We start from the raw sequence: 19,610 nt of genomic DNA on the forward strand, positions 1-19,610 counted from the left end.
TCACTTGGCTAGAATCAAAGATTATAAGTCAGTGAACATATAGGTGCAGCTGCTATAACAAAAGACCTCGAACTACAGTAACTATAAAAATAAGTTTATTTTTCTGGGGTTGGGGGAGAATCCGATCCATGTAGTCACTCAGGGATTCAGGTTCCTTTCCATTTCTTGACCCCACTCTCCCCTTGGGTCTGGCTGAAGCTAGCTCACTCGATGTTCCAGCTCACAGGAAAGGGAAGAGAATATGGAGGTGCCCCAACCAGTCCCAGCTTCGGTACATGTCACCTCTCACGTTCCATTAGGAAGAACTCTGCATGGCCACACCTAGCAGCAAGGGAGGCTGGGAGTCCACCTAACTACTATGCTGTTACAGCAGCAGGACGGATTTGGGGAAGCGGCTGCCACTCTGGATTTTGTATATTTTCCTCTGCTCCCTCATCCATCCATATATCCCGTATACGGCCAGGCCCTTCTCTGTAGGGGTCCTTCAATCTCAGCTCTTCTTGGCTGGGTGTCCTCAGGCAAGAGGCTTAGTCTTTCTGACCTTCAGTGTCTTCAGCTGTCAAATGAGCACCCTTTTCCTAGCCTGAGGTTGGTTCAGGCCAGAAATGGGACCTACGTGGGGGGCCCAAAAGGCCTAGCTCCTCAGGCGTGGGCAGGAAGTGTTTCTCGTACCCAGAGTCAAGCTGGGAGGAAGCCTGGGGAGGCTCCATAACCGGTAGTGGCTCAATGTCCTCTACTTCCAGGATGGGCAAGTCTCTGGGAGGCTGGGCCTGGGGCACCTCCTGGGAAGAGAGGAAGCTGAGATTCTAGCCTCCAGTCTCCCCCACACTGCTCCCAACCTACTCCCCATGGTACCAGCGTCCCCCACCCCCCAGGAGGTTCCTGACAACCCATTCTTGCTCACCTCCATGTGGGGCTGGCTGGAATTGCTGTTGGCAGGATCGGGAACCTTCTCCCAGACCCAGCGGGGCAGTACCTTGTGCCACAGGTGGAGGCACCTGGCAAGTAGGTAAGAGGAAAGGGAATCCAGGTGGCCAGATATCCATGCCGAGGTTGCAGGGTCCAGGAATGTCACAGAGCCCTGGGGCATCCCCTCATCCCAGAAGCTCAGCTAATGCCCAGCTGCCCTCCCCACCTGGGCAGAGACCCACGTGTCTGACAGCCTCACCTGCCAGGGGTGGCTAGTCTCACACCACAGCCTATCAGGAGCAGGCCCCACAGGCAAATGACACCTGGCAGGATTTTCAACTTCAAGGTGTTATCTGAGGGAAAGGGGCAGAAGAATAGTTGGACACGAGGAGGGTGGGGTCAGGTAAGGCTCACTGGTGGGCAGGGCTTGGGTGAAGGTGGATAAAAGGGCAGGGCTTATGAATGGGTAGGGGCTACAGTGGGGGAAGTCTTGGGGTGGGAGTGGGGCTTATGAATAGAGCTGCAATCGGTGAGAAGTCAAGGGTGGGCGAAAGGGTCAGAGACACACATAGCCTGATAATCCACAGCAGTTTTTAGCAGAATCAAAATACAACATCAATAATCACCCTCCCCAAGTGAAAAAGTTCCCCATTGACTGGAGCTCAGAGAATCATTCCATACACCCTTCGAATGGAGCAGGCCCCCTCCTATGGTATTGTCACCCCAGCCCCCCTACCTGGTAGGTGAAGCCGGAGGCTGGGACCAGGTGGGCCCTGTCCTGCGATGGTGGACGCTGTCATCCATAGCTCACAGGGACCCCAGGGAAGGTTGGGCAGGGTGATATTCTGGGTGTTGCCACTCACTGAAGGACATAACCAGAGAGATTGGGGAGGCGGTCAAGTCCTATCTCAGGGCCTTTGTGCGTGCTTTCTCTCCATCTGTGACACTTCCCCAGATATGCACATAGCTCCCTCCTTCAGGACTTCATACAAATGTCACCTTCTCAGGGAGGCTTTCCCTCACTCCATTACATATAAAAGCGTACCTCCTTCACCCCCCATCGTGCCTGCTTTATTCTCTATACAGCACTTATCATCATATGACATACTACTTAGATATTATTTACTTTGTCTATGTGTGCCTAGCCTCCATTAGAAAGTTAGCCCCACGAGGGCTGTATTCCCAGCACCTGGATCAGCCTGGCACATAGAAAGTACTCCAAAATGATATAGATTTGAATTAGCAAAAGAATAAATGAGCATCATATCCCTCACCTGCACAAAACCCAATGTAGGGAAGACTCCCTAGGCCAAGGGAAGACATTTGGACCTTCCAGAATTATTTTTGTTTACTTTTTTACTGAATTACTCTTTTTGTTTGTTTGTTTTTAAGCCAAAAGAGAAAGTAGCTTTTTGGTTTATTATAGAATTAGAGGAGATATTAACATGGATCAAGATATATTGACAAAGAAAGATGTCCAAGCTAAGTCATCAGGTGAAAAAATGTTGCAAAACATCACAGCCATACAATTCATGGGCCAAACTATAGTCTATAACATGGTCCACTTTTAATAAAAATATACACGTATACATAGCTAATATCATATATAATTTTAAGCCTAATGGTCTATATATATGTTTGCGAGGTGTGATCATAGCAAAGTAATTATATTAAAAAGTAGGCTTTATCAATTAGAGACAAATGTGAAACACTGATGTATTTAGGGGTGAAATGACACCAAAGGCTCTAGGAAAAAAAAGTGTAGAGGATAAACTGAGACAAGATTGGCATCTATGGCCATGCCACCCCGAACGTGCCCGATCTTGTCTGCTCTCGGAAGCTAAGCAGGGTCGGGCCTGATTAGTGCTTGGATGGGAGAGCACCTAGGAAGACCAGGTGCTGTAGGAGTAAAAAAAAAAATTGGCAAAATGCTGGTAATTGTTGAAACTGGGTGGTGGACACACAAGGTTATATTCTTACTTTTGTATGTGCTTGATATTTGCTATAATACAAAGTTCAAAATCTTCAAAACCACATGACTCCTATCTATGTTAACATACACATGGAAGAATCTACAAGCTGTGTTGTCAGTATCACTGGGATGATGAAAATGCGGATATTCTTGATATATGGTCCTTTAGTGTGTCAGCTTTCATAACAAGCAGAGATAATTTTTGTAATTAGAAAAAAAGGGTAATAAAGATTTTTTAAAAGGAATTTGTGCTCAGAGTAAAAATTTAGCCTATACCGAAAGGTTGAAAGAAAAAGAAAAAGAAAGAAAAATCATATATAATCTTGCAATCCTGCTGACATCGAGGGTAATTTATTTTCATATTTCTGCCTACACGTTGCTCATTTCTGGGTTTATTTTACAAAAATGGAACCAGCCCATAGAGTTTTGAGTCCTTTTATCTTTTTCATCTAATAAAATATGACAGGCATCTTTCAATGTCAATAAATATAGATTGGAGTGTTCATTTTTAATGGCCAAATGACAGTCCATTACATTGATAGCCGCCAGGGTTATTGTCCACTAGGGAATTGATGACATCAGGTGTTCTCTCGGGGGCTGACAGAGAACCAAAGGGGCCCATCTAAGGAAAAGCTGTGAGGTAGACTGATGGGTGGATCTTGTGGGGGCTGGGAGCAGGGGCCAGGAAAGCTCACCATTCATGCAGACAGAAGGCCTGGTCCCACTCTGGGCACACAAGGTGTAGTGGGTGAGATGGCCCCGAAGTTGGTGCCTTGGGACTACTCCCCACGCTATGGCGGGAGTCCCTGGGGGGGCATCCTGGAGTCGCCAAAGCACTGGCCCTGCCAAAGGTGCTGGGGAGAAAGCCAGTGGGTCAAGGTCTGCCAGGCTTCCAGGACCCGCATTCCTCCAGCATCACAGCTTACCTAGTTCCTCTCTGAACCACCAGACTGAGGGGGCAGAGTACAAGCCCCCAGGAGAGACCGCCGTCACTGTGATTCGGTAGGGGACCCCTCCTTCGAAATTCCCTGGGAAGGGGAGGCGCAAAAACCAGTTAAGAGTTTGCTTTCACTCCCTCATTCATTGCCTGCGTGGTAGGAGCCCTCATTTGGGTCCATAGAAGGACACACTGAAATCAAGATCTGGGTATAAGTCATTTATCTGCGTTCCCAAGTTCTTTACCCCAAGGAAGGACTCTCCAGTGTCAAGCTCCCGTCCAGGACTCATTGCTGGGCTCCAGACCCAAGCATTTGACAGTCTCCTGGGCAACTCCACTTGGATAAGCACCTCAGATGCAAACATATCGAATGGGTCCCCAAAATTTTGCTTCAAGACTCCCCAGTCAGAACCTGCCTGCTTCTCTTTCCTCCTCGTTTCCCGCTTGATCCAGACCTCATCATCTCCCGCCTGAACCAGCACAGTTCCTTCTCTCAGCTCCGCCACCACGTCTCTCCAACACAGCCTGTTTCCCCGCACACAGCAGCCAGAGGGCGCCTGTGAGCATCTGAGTCAGGGCACGTGCCGCCTCTGTTCAGAATCTTTTGTGGCTCCCGTTTCACTCCGACAAAAGCCAGTCACCCCCTCCCCGCCCCCCACTCCCATTGCCCACAAGGCACTGCAAGCTCTGCTCTGTCCCGTCACCTCGCTGCCCTCACCTCTTCCAACTCTCCTCCTCACTCATTCCACTCCAGCTACACTGGCCTCCTTGGAGGCTCTAAGCATCAAGCACATTCTTGCCTCAGGGACTTTGGACTGTGTGTTTCCTCTTGCTTTTTCCTCAGACATCCTCATGGCTCCTTTTCTCACCTCCATTAGGCCTTAGCTCAAATGGCACTTTCCCAGAGAGGCCTTTCTAACCTTTCTTTCTAAAATAGCTACTCTCCCTCCTCACCCTTACCCTGATTTATTTTGCCCCAATTACATTACAGGTGCCCTTGTTTTTGTTTCATTGGCCACCTGCCCCACAACAATGTTGGCTCCATGAGGGCAGGGATGTTGCTGAGGGAGAGTGGAGTGATGGCTCAGGGATTGGCTTTAGGAGCCTGACTGTGTCGTTTAAATCCTGGTTCTATCACCTACTTGCTGTGTGGCCTTGGGCAAGGCCCTGGGCCTTTCTCTTCATCTGTAAATTAAGCATGATAACAGAAACCTATTTTATAAAGAAGTTTCAATGATTTCATGCTATGGTAAATGCCAATAGATATCAGCTGCTATCACTACACTGGCTAGAACAGAGCCTGGCACACAGTGGATGGTCAATGAATTAATGATACTTTAAGCAAAACACACTCTCCTGAAAACCCACCCATCAGCCTGCTCTCCAACAGCTGGGATAGGAACCCAGGTGTACCAGGGCCTCACCTGGCAACAGAGCACTGAGCTTCCCAGGGGGAAGTCGGACCCAGTTGAGGTCCTCCAGGGGGTCACCATCTTGAGCCCAGTCCACCACATGCTCCTGCGGCTCCCCAGACCCTTGTTGCCAAGTCACCAGCAGCTCTGTGCTCCCAGCAATGCTGCTGACCACCACGCCATGGGGGGCAGAGCCTGGACCTAGAGGGCAGGGAGGAGAAGTCTCAGCTGCCCACTCGAGAGTTCCCCTCCTGAGCACTTCCAGGGCTCTGAGTGGAGGAAGTTCGTAGCCTCTTACCCAAGCAGACCAAAGAAAGGTTGCTGAGAGGGTCCCAGCTTGTGGCATTGACAGCAGACACGGCAGCCCACTCCACCTGAGTGGGGACGAAGGAACTACAGCAGGGAGTCTCCTCTAGAATCAGCTCCTGACCTTTAACCTGGAACCAGACTCTATAGCTCAGTTGTACGCAGTGCCCAGGGGCCTGAAGGAGGAGAGGAAAAAGGGGTTAATATCTCCCATTAGTCAGACACCTTCTGTGTGTCTCAGTGAGGTCCCTTGACAAACAAGTCGGTGAAATATTTTTGTTGGCTCCACTTTACAGACGAGGAAATTAAGTCTCAGAGGGGCTCAGCAGCAGAGGCGGGATTAGAATACAGTTCCAGGGCCTGGACTAGGGTGAGACAAGTGAGGCACCCACCTTGGCTGAAAAATTTAAGGGGAAAGATGCCAAAAACCCAGTAATCAAGATAAATTAGATTTTAATCAATCACACTTAGTGCAAAAAAGCCCACAACAAACAAAATATAAAGACTTTAGGTAAAGGCATGATTTCCTGCACATCATGTACAGCCCTGCCTTACATGCCTCACCCTAGTCTATGTCCTGTGTCATTCTTAGGGATTTTGGAATTCCCACTGTTGTATAGAGGAATGGTTACATGTAGCAAAGAGGATGATATCCTCTTTGGGATATTTGGGAAAATCGGTGGGAATTTTTGGTTGCTTTGATGATCGGTATTTGATGGGCAAGAGTCAGGGATATGACATTGTCCTAGAAACAAAAAACTGTCCCATGACCCTTATGATTTTTTCATGTTATCCACACCGAAAACTTTTGAAGATGAAAAACCTGTCTAATAATTTTAATTGATCCTAGAACAAAAAAAAAATGATTTGGAGATCTGACTTTAATATTCACTGAATAATTAAATATTCAGAACATATGAGGACTTTCTGGGCAGTTTTAATTATCAATTCCTAGCACAATCTCTGTTTTGATCAGAGAATGTTTTAGTATTCCTTTGAAGTTTCTAAAAACTAGTCTGTGGCCTGGCATGTGGTTGACTTTGGTAAATGTTCTGTTCGTGTGTAGAAAGAATGCATGTACTGATGTTTCTTATATGAGTTCATTAGTCTATTAGGTAGTTTGTTAATCACATGTTCGGATATTCTAGATCTTGACTTGTTTTACATTTGTTTATTATGAAATTATTGAGAGTGGAGTATTAAAACCTCCCACGACAGTTGTGGATTCATATATTTCTCTTTGTAGTTCTGTCAATTTTTGCTTTACATATTTTAAAGCCATGTTATTAGGTACATACAGATTTAATACTCTTAAATCATCCTGGTGAACTGAATTTTTTTGCCATTACATAGAACCATATTTCTCCTTTATTTTCTACTGACTGTTACTATTAGAACATTACATATGTTTAAAGTATGTATATACATGGGCTGTATTATCTAGATATTTCATTTCAGTGTAGTAAAAGGGCATTACAAAGTATATGTTATGTAACGGAGGCACTGAGGCTGTGAATTGCCATTTGAAAGCCAGTGAATCTCAGCTCTGCCACTTATTAGTTGTGTGGTTCAGGGCAACCTCTCTGTGTCTCATTTTTTCTCATCTGTAAGGTTAGTTTATATAAATAAATGTGTAGGCTAGGACCTGGCACATAGTAAGAGCTCCATAAATGTTGTGTAATGATTAAAATCAATGATGTTAGGTTGTGTGGCCCAAGAAGGTATTGTTTTGTTCCTTGATGAATGTTTCTGTGAGCCAGGGTCTAGCAATTCCTGGAACATAGTAGGTAGTCAACGGATTTGGATTGATGAGTACTGTTAACACCCTTTTCTGTCATCTCATAAAGTCCTTTTGATATTAGCATCTGAGCCCTCAGCACACTGTGCTATATTTTGTGGAGCTGAGTCTAGTCTTGCTTCTAAACATTTGTACCTGCTAGCTCCCCTTCCTGGAACACCTGCATCCATCTTCATGTCTCAGCTCAGATCTCACAGAAGTAGCTGACATTCGAGGAGGCTTGCTGTGTGCCCAACCCTGTGCCAGGACCTCTCTGAGCATTCCCCTCCTTTAAGCCTTCAAACAATCTCAAAAAGGCCACACAGTAACCTCTGTTTTGTTTATATCATTGTTATTTGGGGGTTTCCTGACACGTGCAGAGAAATATAACTGGTATCCACAGCTCACCTTCCACAGAAGCAGGGATTTCTGTCCACCTTGTGTCCCACAGGGATTCCCCGATATCCATACATCTTTTGGAGCTGGCAAGCATGAGGAAAAGGGCACAAATAAGAGGGGCATGACTAGACAGACTTCCAGGACGGGGATGAAGGTGAAGGGATAAGCTGGGAGATCCTTACCAGAAGGCAGTGTCTGGAAGGATAGAATGGGGCTCCACTCGCCCCACAGATCCTCTTCTTTCTCCATTCGGCAGCGGCCAGACACCTCGTAGCCAGTGGCTAGCTCCAGGCCCTGGATTTCAACAGGGTTCTGGGGTTTAGACTTCTGTTCTGGTTCCAGCTGTGGGAGAGACAGGAGGGAGCAATGAAGCCAAGGGCTGAAGCCACAGTACTTGACCTTATATGTCAGCAGGGTGGCCAACTGTCCTGCTTTGCCCAGGACTGAGGGGGTTTCTCAGGATATGGGACTCTTGTTTTTAAAACTGGGACAATCCCAAGTAAAAAGAAACAAGCTGGCCACCCTCTGTGCCAGGAATAGTAGTAGGTGACAAATGCTATTATTATCCCCAGTTTTCAGATGAGGAAACTGAGGTCCAGAGAGAGGAAGTGACTTTCCCAAGGTCACAGAGCTGGTGAATGCTGGAGCTGAGATTCATACCCAGGCACTCAGATTCCAAAGTCAGATAATCACAATGACAACAACTCTGCTCTATATCGTGGTGTTTTGCATCAAATGCTGTGGCTAAGACACTTGGTTATCCCCAATATCCATTCTCTCCTTCTTCCTTTGGAAATAGAACCTCTGAGTATCGGTTGGGAGCATGGCTATTAAGAATAAAGACTACATTTCCCAGCCTCCTTTGCAGTGAGGTGAGACCATGTAACTATATTCTGACCAATGAGATATGAATGGAAATGATATATGCAATTTCCAGGGTGTGCTCTTAGAGTGCATGGGCAGGTCCCCCAACTCCTTCTGGGTTCCTATTACCCTGGGGTTGTGGTCCACTTTCTTTTTGTGTGAGCTTGGGAAAGTTGCCTAACTTCTCTGAGGTTCAGCTTTCCCAAATATAAAATAGAGATCTTTAAAGCATCTGCTATGTAGGGACGTCATGGGGGGGACTCATCAAAATAATCCATGGTGATTGTTTAGCCTAGAATCTGGTGCATAGCAGGTCTCAGAAATGTAAGCTGCTTTTATTAATTCTCTTTTTTCACACTGTACAGCCCCCTTCAGTGCTCATAGCCCATAGGTAAGGGGCTAGGCAATGGTTCAAGGCTGTAGGTTACTCTGGCATGGATCCACTATGAGAAGCCCACAGAGAAGGGCCCGCCAAAAATCCGTTACCATGCCTGTATTAATTCTTTTTGAGTATTAGTACTGAGAACCAGGCCTTGATCCTCATCTGTAAAATGATGCTCTCTAAGTGCTGTTATTCTTATTTTAAGGTTAATGTAAGCTCTTTGAAGACTTTTATTCATTCGCAAAAATGTTACAGTAAGTTTATTATTTCTCAAAAATTCCAAATGGAGAGTTTCAGTCAAGGTAGCAGAACAGGTAAACGCTGTGCTCACCTCCTCTCACAACCACATCAAAATTACAACTAAACTACAGAACAAGCATATTGAGAATCACCTGTTTCTAGCTGAACAGAAGTTCTACAACTGAGGACATAGAGAAGAGGCCACCTCGAGACTGGTAGGAGGGGCGGAGACACAAAATAGGGTGTTCCCACAGCTACATGTGGTGGTGGAGGGATATCTCGGCTTTGGAGTTCCTCAGAGGAGCAAGGTGTCCCGGCCCCACACCAGGCTCCCCAGCCCAGGGTTCCAGTGCCAGGAAGAGAAGTCTCCACAAGTTCTGGCTGTGAAAACCAGCAGAGTTTGTGGTCGAGTGAGACGAAGGGCGGCTGAAGTCACAGATATTCCTCTTAACCCACTTCTGTTTGCCCTAAGAATACTAGCTGGCAGCACTTGCCGCTACAGCATTTATCCCAAGATAACTCACAGATTATAGTCCTAACCCTACTCCTAAAGTTTGCCATGCAATAGCTTGCTTTTATTATTATTTTCACATCCATAGTCTTTGAAAACAAATGACATAATTCTATTTATAGCGTTCTGTTTTTAGTAGTGGTATTTTGATTTACAAAGTACAGTAATACTCAATCACTGAAAATGTCAAATCCTAGAAAATGTAGCATTCCTACGTGTGATGTTAAATTAATGTTGGCAGCAAGCTGCACTTTTTTTTTTTTTCTAAACTGGAAAAGGTTTAAGGGGCCTGCGCTCAGACTTACTCATCAATACTTACTTGCTCTGAGCTTCAGGGCAGCAATTCTAAAAGCAACAAGATTGTCCTCGAAAAGCATGAGGAGAAACTGAATTGTCTGGCTTCAGGGTGAGGGCTGGAGAGGCAGCTCTCTCCCAGACAGAAGTGCTGGCAGAATCCACTGTCTCTTTGTTGAGCCTTCCCCTCACTCATGTGCAGATGCAGGTGGCTGCCATATCCGAGTCTCCATCAGCCTGACTAACACCGTTCACCCCACCCTGGTGATTTCTGGAGACCCCTCCCCTCCCAACTTGTGGATCCACTCAAACCACTTCCAGTGGCGTTTCCATACAAAATGCCTGTTTTGGCTCATGCTGTGGACTCTCTTAAAATTTCTCAAAGGTTCACAAACTCCAAACAAGCAGCATCTGGCCTTGGCTTGACCCATACCTCTTGCTGAGCAGCCCAAGCCTGGCACTAGCACCAGCCAGTCTCAGTTCACAGCTTGGCCTCTCAAGGCTACTGTAAGCCCAGCCCAGGTGGTAGCCATATGTGGATTGCCTGGTGAATCTTGATTGCTTGATAGCCCCAGGAGGGCACAGGCTGCAGCTAAACTTGGCCCACTTTAGAGCCTCTACCAGGAGGACTCAGGGCCAGCATGCCCAGTGGCTGGCTTCTGACTGAGCCAGAGCACCACCTACGGCTGCACCAAGGATGAGACACCTAAAGGGCAGACTTGGGAGGCACTAGAGCCCTACTAAAATGAATCATGCTCCAATAGGGTCAGCCCCTCTCAGGCCAGTCCTCATGACCTCACAGCCAATGAGTCAATCCCTCCCATGGATGTGGAAACAGCAGCCAAGGCTCAACTATGACAGGAAAGCCATACAAGGGACACCCCTGGAGCACCTGGCTCAGGTAACTAGGGAAGACTGTGCTTTGGGCCCCACAGGACAGCTACTACATAAGGCCACTCTCCTAAGACCAGGAGACATAGCAGCACTGCCTAATATATAGAAACAAACACAGGGAGGCAGCCAAAATGGAGAGACAAAGAAACACATCCCAAATGGAAGAACAGAATAAAGTACCAGAAAAAGAACTAAACAAAATGGAGATAAGTAATCTACCTGATACAGAGTTCAAAACACTGATTATAAGGCTGCTCAATGAACTTAGGGGAAAAGTAGATGAACTCAGTGAGAATTTTAACAAAGAGATAGAAAACATAAAAAGGAACCAATCGGAAATGAAGAATACAATAACTAAAAGGAAGAATACATTAGAGGGACTCGACAGTAGATTAGATGAAGCAGAGGATCGAATCAACAGTTTAGAAGATAAGGTAGCAGAAAACCGCCAATCGGAACAGCAATAAGAAAAAAGAATGCAAAAAAATGAGGATAGTTTAAGGGGCCTCTAGGATGACTTCGAGCATATGAACAGCACATCACAGGGGTACCAGGAGGAGGAGAAAGTGAGCAAGGAATTGAAAACCTATTTGAAGAAATAATTATAGGAAACTTCCCTAACCTGGTGAAGGAACTAGACATACAAGTCCAGGAAGCCTAGAGAGTACCAAACAAGATGCATCCAAAGAGGTGCACATCAAGACATAAAAGGTTAAAAATAAAGAGAGAATCTTAAAAGCAGCAAGAAGAAAGCAGTTAGTTACCTACAAGAGAACTCCCATAAGACTGTCAGTTGATTTCTCAGCAGAAACTTTGCAGGCCAGAAGGGATGGATTGGCAGGAAATATTCGAAGTGATGAAAAAGAAAGGACCTACAATCAAGATTACGCTACCTAGCAAAGTTATCATTTAGAATCAAAGGACATATAAAGAGCTTCTCAGACAAGAAAAAGCTAAAGGAGTTCATCAATACCAAAGCGGTATTACAAGAAATATTAGAGAAACTTCTTTATGAATAAGAATTAAAAAAAAAAAGACAAAAAATGTGAATAATAAAATGGCAATAAGTACATATCTATCAACAACTACTTTATTTATTTTTATTTTTTCCTTATTTATTTATTTTATTTTTTTATGCCTACGGCACCAGGTCTTCCTAGGTGGTCTCCCATCCAAGTACTAACCAGGCCTAACCCTGCTTAGCTTCCAAGATCAGACGGGATCAGGTTTGTTCAGGGTGGCATGGCTGATCAACAACTACTTTAAATGTAAGTGGACTAAATGCTCCAATCAAAAGACAGGGTATGAAAAATAAAAGATAGGGTAGCTGACAGGATAAGAAAACAAGACCCTTAAATATGCTGCCCACAAGAGACTCACTTTGGATTGAAAGACACACGCAGACTGTGCATGAGGGGATGGAAAAAGATATTTCATGAAAACGGAAATGAAGATAAAAAGGCTGAGGTGGCAATATTTATACCAGACAAAATAGACTTTAAAATAAAGACTAGAACAAGAGACCCAGTAATCCCAGTTTTGAGTATTTATCTGAAGAAATCCAAAACATTACTTCAAAGGGACATGTGAATCCCTATGTTCACTACAGCATTATTTACAAGAGCCAAGATATGGAGGCAACCTGGGTGTCTATCAGTGAATATGGATAAAGAAGAGGTGGTACACATATATAGTGGAATATTACTCAGCCATAAAAATAGAATGAAACCGTGCCAGCCACAACAACATGAATGGACCTAGAGGGTACTGCGCTAAGACAGACAGAGAAAGTCAAATGCCATATGATTTCACTTACATGTGGAATCTAAAGAACAAAATAAACAAAACAGAAACAAACTCATAGATACAGAGAACATTTTGATGTTTGCCAGATGTGAGGGAGTTGGCGGGTGGCTGGTGAAAAAGGGGAAGGGATTAAGAAGTATCAATTGGTAGTTACAAAACAGTCATGGGAATGTAAAGTATAGCATAAGTCAAAATTGTAATAACTACGTATGGTGTTAGATATGTACTAGATTTATCAAGGTGATCACTTCATAAGTTATATAAATGCCTGATCACTACGTTGTACACCTGAAACTAATATAATATTGTATGGTAACTGTAATTGAAAAATTAAAAAATTATTTTAAAAAATTCCAAGTGGAATTTGGATTGGGACTGCATGGAATTTATAGATTTGGTGGGGACAATTTTTAGTTGAAGAATATGTATACAGACCTTTTATGTGGCATGAAGACAGACCCTTGGGACATGTGAGGAATGCACTCTGGGCTGGGTCTCTGATTTGGGGACGATGCCTGAAATAGGGCTGGGGGACCCCTGACACTCACCAGGGTCCAGGCCATCTCCTGACATCTTCGATAGCGGAACTGGCAGACCAGGACTTTATGGTGCGGCCACCTAGGTGGGGACCATCGGACAGTGGCTTCTAGGGGGTCATCCTCTGAAAAGTCCACATCAGGGTCCAGTCGGGGGGCTTCCGGCTTCACTGAGGAACGGGAGGCCAGGGAGCATTGAGTTGGGGCCTCCGGGACCACCCATCCCCAACATAGCACCACCCCCCTCCTGCCTGTTACTTTGGGTCTCCAGGTTCACGAAGACTGGGGTCCAGAGAGGCTGGCCCGCCTCGGCGCCCCAGACAAGGAGTTCATCAGATGTGGTTAACTGTTCCCGTGGGATGGTCACCCAGCTCTGCCCCGTGGGCACTGCCACAGTCCAGGTTCTGTTGGAATGACTGTGAGGAGAGATGTGGGGATTGGAGGACTGTGTACATAGGGCTGGGCCCAAGGCATATCAGCTGCTCTGCCAGGGTTCAGATCTCAGCTCTGCTGTTTTAGAGTTGTGTGACCTTGAGCAAGCAACTTAGCTTCTCTGTGCCTATTTCCTCTTCTACAAAACTAGGGCAATAAAAGTGCTGCTGAAAGAGCTGAATAGGGGAGGAGAATCAATGAGATCATCAATGGAACAAATTTAGCACACTGTTGAGTGCACAATACATGTTATGTGAGCATTGGTTATTGTATTTATTGAGTACCTACTATATACACACACATTTACATCTATGCAACTATTCCGTCAGCAAATATATATTGTGCTAGGCCCAGTTGTAGAAGCTAAGAATAGAACTATGACCAGAGCAGGCAAGGACCAGCTCTCTGGAGCTGGTGTTCCAGTGGGGGAGGCAGATGAGAAACATAAATATATAACCGATGGAGGTATCAACTATACAAAGAATAATCGAGCAGGGTAAAGAGTATGCAGTGTGATGCATACTCTTTAGAATGGAGTGAGGAGTGACCGTGCTAGTTCAGAGAGGGTGGTCGGGAAGATCTGTCAGACGAGGAGACATTGGAATAGAGGCCTGAAGGATGTGAGGATGGAACCACGCAGTACTGGGGAAAGAGCATTTTAGGAAGAGAGACGAGCCAGAACCCCAGGGTCAACTGCTTGTGTTTGAGGAAGAGCGAGGAGGAGGAGGCCCGTGTAGCTGGAGTGGAATGAGTGAGGGGGAGAGTGGGAGGAGGTGAGGGCAGGGAGGTGATGGGTTGTAATGGGTCACTGGGAGGACTGGCTTTTCCCCTGGATAAGGTAGGAGCCCTAGAGGGCTGTGAGCTGAGGAACGATGTGCCCCGACTCAGATGTGGATGAGAGAGAGAGTTGCTGAGGAAGTTCCCAAGGATTGGATTTCAAAGGTTCTAAACAAGGCCTTCATAAAACAACAACAAAAATACAGGTGTTAGTGAAGATGCTGAGAAATTGGAGCCCTCATACATTGCCAGTGGGAAGGTAAAAGAATGCAGCTGCTGGGGAAGTTTGGCAGTTCCTCAAAAAGTTAAACACAGACTTGCCATAAGACCCAGCAATTCCATTCCTAGGCATCTACCCAAGAGAAATGGAAACGAGGACTCGACACCCTGTACACATATGTTCATAGCGGCCCTAGTCACAATTGCCGAAAGGTGGAAATGACCGAAATGTCCAACAACGGAGAGATAGACGAACAACGGAATATTACTCAACTATAAAGAAGAATGAAGTTCTGATACGTGCTACGACATGGATGAAAATTACGCTCAGACAAAGGAGGCAGACACAAAAGGCACATTGTGTATGATTCCAATGATATAAAATGTCTAAAACAGGCAAAGCCATAGAGACAGAAAGCAGGATTGGTGAGTGCCAGGAGCTGGGGGAGGAGGATTGGGGAGTGACTGCTAACAGGAACAGAACTTCCTTGTGGGGTCGTGGAAATGTTTTGGAACTAGATAAAGATGGTGGTTGCACAACATTGTGAACGTGCTGAAGCCATTTTTAAATGGTGAATTTGATGTTATGTGAATTTTGCCTCATTAGGAAAAAGGAGAACCTTTTCTGACTCCCCCACCCTCTACCAATTAAAACTAGGCCCCCCTTCTGGTGATGGTTGCGCAGCATTGTGAATGTACTTAATGTCATTGACCTGCACACTTAAAAATGACTGAGAAAAAAAACCAGTAAATTTTATCTGTACTTTACCACCATTAAAATAAAAAAGCCAGCACGCCACCCTGGTTCCCACCTTTCAATGAACTTTATTATTTCTTATCAGCCAAATTTGGAATTAATTTGAGTTTCCAGGTATGATTCATCGTGAAGGAACACCAGTTGCCCCTTGGACTGTGGGCCCATGAGGGCCAGTCTGTCTGTCTCTTTTGCTGCTGCATTTCCAGCACCAGACTGAAGAATCTTTTCATGTGCTCAGAGTGGTTAAGCTACTTGCCTAAGGCCACACAGCAATAAAAAACAGTTCCTAGCTATTAAGCATTTTCTCTTTGCCAAGGGCCCCACTCATTGGATCCTCAGAACCAACACTGGGAGGCAGGTTTTATTTCTTATTACCATTTGATAGAGGAGCAAAGGAGTCTCAGAAAGGGAAAGGGACTGACTGGTCCAGGGTCAGGCAGCAAGGAAGAGGTTAACCTGGAATTATCCAAGGGCTTGAGAGTTGGGGAAGGACTGGGGGCAGGACTCTGGGGTCCTCTCCACCAGCGAAGGCTAGACATGAGCGGCCACCCCTCCAAAGCCTGTTTCCCGAAGCCATCTCATTGTACTCACTACTTCAGGCTCTGGAGATGCAGCGTGGAGGGTGTTCCCAGGTCCCTAAGAGGCTCCCACGAGCAGTTCAAGTCGCCCAAGGGTCCAACTCCATAGCACTGCAGGGGCCCAGGGCTGCCTGGAGAGGGACGGGGAAGGGTCCCAGGGAAGGGGGTCAATTCCCCCAGCTGCCTGCACCGCCTAGAACCTGAACCTATCCCGACTCTTCACAATCTTGTAGGGAGATCGGGGTCCCTTACGGAAATGAACAGTAGGAAGGGGACGCTGGGCACCCCTACCCAGGCTTTAGGCATAACTCCTCCCCTCCCTCTGTCAGCCACATCCTGTTACCAACCCAAGAGCCCCCACTCCCACCCCCTCCCCGCGGCTCTGGCTTTCATCCTCTGCCGCCCATCTCCCACTCCTTTCTTCGCCCTATTCCTGCCCCGGGAGGAGCAGAATGGCATCCGGACCTCTGTCATTCATTCCGCGAACTTGGGTTCGCTCTGGAGGCTTTGCGTTTTAAGCGTGAGCGCGCGCTAGAGCGCCCGACACGAGTTAGCTCCAGAACTTACCCTGAGGACGTGTCCCGTGGAACAGCAGCACCAGGAGAGGCAGCAGCGCCAGCTTGGGCCTTGGCCGGGGCCGGCAGGGGGCAGCCCGGGTCTCCCGCATGGCGCCCCAGCGCCCCCTGTCCGGCCTGGCCCTGCCCCGCCCGGGCGGCCGCGCTGCGCGCCTTGCTCTCGGAATCCAGCACCCTAGCAGCGACGGGAAGCCGAGTCACCCCTCCCAGCCGCCTCCGCACCTAGCGCTTCGGTCCCCGCCCCTTCCCCGCGACGGAAAGTCCCCGGGGGAGGGGGAGTGGGGAGGTGGCCCGGGGCGTACGGGAGAGAGGACTGAGGGCGCTGCCGAGCTCCCCTGAAACCGCGCTCTCCCCACCCTCTCCAACAACACACACATGCAGCAGCAGAGTCCTTTGGAACTTTTATTATTGGGATTAAAGAAGGTTCTGATCCGTCCTCACACCAAGCCTCCCATCCCAGAATATGAAGGGAACCCGGGGATCCTGCTACCGACCCTGGGGTCCACAGCCTTGGAATCTCAGCAGGCGGCGTTGGAGGCAGAGGGGCTGGCTGGAAGGCAGCAGGAAGGGAGTGGGCAAAGGCTGAGCATCACTTGGGCTGGCCAAGGGACAGTGGCCACCGTTCGGGGAGGAGAGAGTCATAGTTTGGGCAAGGGCCTCGGTGTGGCTGATTTGATCAGAATAGGGGCACCGTTGCGCAGGGGACAGTATAGTCCAGACAAAGGCATGACATTATAGGCTGCGAAGAGGTCAGGGATCAAGACCAGGGATGCCTATTTGGCCAAGTAGGAGTACAGCTTGTTCAGGGTCAAGATAGGCTGGTCAAAGGTCAGGGTTGTTTGAGGTTGTGTCGGAGTCCATAGTGCCTGACTTCAATAATTTACTGACGAATGAATGCATGAAGGGCCAGAGACAGGTGCCCAGCATCCCCCCTGGTACCCTGACTGCCAGGCCCCAGTCTAGCAAAGGCTGCTGATTTCACTCTTGCTGCAACCCCACTTGCAGCAGTTGCTGGAGAGGCCAGCCAGGACATCGCGGCCACCGCGCAGAGTCCCTGGGGTTCCCTGCCAGCTGGGTTGGTCCCCATAGAAAGCCTGGGGGGACCTGTTCAGGCCTGGCCACTCTCTGGAGGCCACTGCCTCATCCAGCTCGCCGTCTGCATCAGGGTCTGCATCTGGGAAGGCTTCCCCTGCAAAAGATGGAAAAAGAGTTAGTGCTCGGGGCTCAGCTTCTGTCACATCCAGAGTCCTGGCTCCTGGTTGGTCCAGCTACTTTTCCGTTTGTGTGACACAACTTTGTGGTTAAAGATTTTGATTCCACTCAGGCCCAAGTTCCATCTTTGATGGGCAGATTATTCAATCTCACTGAGCTTGACTTTCCTCTCCTGTCATCTATTTCCCTTTATTCTGTATTTTTGGAGGACCTGATGGTTAAGCGCAGGTGTTTAGGAGCCAGACTAAGCACCAACCCAGCTTCTCCAAGTTATAATCCTGAGCAAGTGAATTTACTTCTCTGACCCTCGGTTTTCCTGTCTACGAAGTGAGGAAAATAATAATTCCTACCCTCTAGGGTTTTATACAGAGTAGATGAGTTAATTAGTACTCATTAAAAAATACATAGAACTGTGTCTGGCACATGATAAGCACTCAATATAGCATTGAGCATTTATTGAGCATTAACTGTGTGCCGCATGCTGTTTTAAGGACTTTTGTGGATTAATTTCTTTATTCTATGACAACCCCATAAGGCAGGTGCTATTATTATGACCCCATTTTCCAGAGGAGATCACTGAGGCCCGATTCAGTATAGAACACACAGCTATTAAGTTGTAGAGCTGCTATTTGAACCCAGGCAGCATGTCTTCTAGGTCCACATTTATATCATCATTGTATCATTATTACGAACATCTATTTTTCTGCCAGGCCCCTGCCCTTTAGGAGCTAGGGGCCTGGCAGAAAAATCTTCCACTTGAGCCCACACTGAACCCCCTGCCCTGCTTGGACTGTGTCTCTATCTGTTTTGACTAATTTTTGCCACTGAACAAACCTCTGAGATGCAGAGACTATGCCTTCCATTAGCAGATAAAGAGAATCAGAGAGGAAGGCAACTTGCTGGGAAGGTCACCCACTAGCTGGGCAAATCTGGCCTTGAATACACCACACCTTTCACATTACCTTCCCCCAAGGAGCTGGAAAGCACTTCAGTGTCAGCTTCTGGAATCATGTAAGCAGCAGTGTTGCTCAGCACAGGGCTAGACACATAGCAGGTGCTCCCAAAATAGTAGTCTGTCCTCTGACTTTTAACCAGTGGAGATGGCTTGCTCCCCCATCCCAGCTTTGTAGCTGAGTCAACTGGCACAGCTTCGAGAATGGGCCAGTCTCCCCATCTGAAAGTTGCAAGGCAGGTACTAACCTGCCATGACCCCTGGTCTTGACTCTGTCCCTGGCTCCTTGGACCCATCCCATGTCCTATCCCTCCAATATACCGCCCCTCACACACACACACACCACCATCACTATCTCCCCAGCCTCACCCATCACTTCATGAGCCAAGAGGTCTGACCGTCTCCACCGGGAGCCCCCGCAGGTAAAGATGACTGCTCGGATGAATTCCCGGCCACAAAGCTTCACTCCGTAGGGTGCTGCCCGGGCCTCAGCCCCAAGCCACAGCTCCCCAACCAGCACCCACACAGCCAGCAGCAGCAGCAGCGGGTGCTTGGCCATGCTGGACAGAGATGCCTGGAATGCAAGGGTGGGCACAGCGAGGCAGTTTTCTTGGAGTCGGTGCTTCTGCTGCCTGCTGGTCCCCATTTATACGTCCTGCTCCCCCCGCCTGTCATGGAGAAACCAAGTGACCTCCTTTATCTCTTCCAGCAGAGGGGAGGCGGGCATGGCCCCCCCATGCCAACCTTTCCCATTTCCTGACCAAGCGATAACCTTTCACCAGGGATAGGATGACGTGTGCCAGCTCACTGTCATCTTCAACAGAGAGAGGCGAGGCCTCCATTTCACAGAGACCAGGAACCCAGGCTCC

The 19,610-nt window shown here is 47.5% G+C and overlaps 2 protein-coding genes, 1 non-coding gene and 2 pseudogenes across 4 annotated transcripts; 1 reads left to right on the top strand and 4 right to left on the bottom strand.

The window, feature by feature from the left end:
- Window positions 1-73: 73 nt before the first annotated feature.
- IL27RA (interleukin 27 receptor subunit alpha) lies at window positions 74-16,768 on the bottom strand. 2 transcript variants are annotated; one of them, XM_039882733.1, is made up of 14 exons: window positions 16,570-16,768; window positions 16,016-16,133; window positions 13,498-13,655; window positions 13,252-13,409; window positions 7,895-8,054; window positions 7,722-7,795; window positions 5,529-5,712; window positions 5,243-5,431; window positions 3,808-3,909; window positions 3,577-3,735; window positions 1,646-1,771; window positions 1,169-1,262; window positions 905-998; window positions 74-782 (listed from the first exon to the last, which is right to left on the bottom strand). In XM_039882733.1, exons 1-14 carry the CDS (start codon window positions 16,667-16,669, stop codon window positions 579-581), a joined length of 1,920 nt encoding a protein of 639 aa, XP_039738667.1. In that variant the 5' UTR covers window positions 16,670-16,768; the 3' UTR covers window positions 74-578. The 2 variants fall into 2 exon arrangements, with proteins under 2 accessions (XP_039738667.1, XP_039738668.1); XM_039882734.1 differs by lacking the exons at window positions 13,498-13,655; window positions 16,570-16,768.
- Window positions 2,699-2,817, top strand: LOC120618709 (uncharacterized; annotated as a pseudogene).
- Window positions 8,932-9,067, bottom strand: LOC120618798 (small nucleolar RNA SNORA42/SNORA80 family). The gene has a single exon (XR_005657300.1). It is a non-coding gene; the product is annotated as a small nucleolar RNA SNORA42/SNORA80 family (small nucleolar RNA).
- On the bottom strand, window positions 12,033-12,152 carry LOC120618667 (uncharacterized; annotated as a pseudogene).
- A 197-nt stretch (window positions 16,769-16,965) lies between the features above and the next one.
- RLN3 (relaxin 3) lies at window positions 16,966-19,395 on the bottom strand. Its single transcript, XM_039882735.1, has 2 exons — window positions 19,111-19,395; window positions 16,966-17,766 (listed from the first exon to the last, which is right to left on the bottom strand). The coding sequence occupies exons 1-2, from the start codon at window positions 19,385-19,387 to the stop codon at window positions 17,537-17,539; spliced, it is 507 nt and encodes a 168-aa protein (XP_039738669.1). The 5' UTR covers window positions 19,388-19,395; the 3' UTR covers window positions 16,966-17,536.
- Window positions 19,396-19,610: the final 215 nt, after the last annotated feature.

Source organism: Pteropus medius, unplaced genomic scaffold (genome assembly GCF_902729225.1).
Source record: "Pteropus medius unplaced genomic scaffold, Ma_sr-lr_union100, whole genome shotgun sequence".
NCBI classification, from domain to species: domain Eukaryota; kingdom Metazoa; phylum Chordata; class Mammalia; order Chiroptera; family Pteropodidae; genus Pteropus; species Pteropus medius.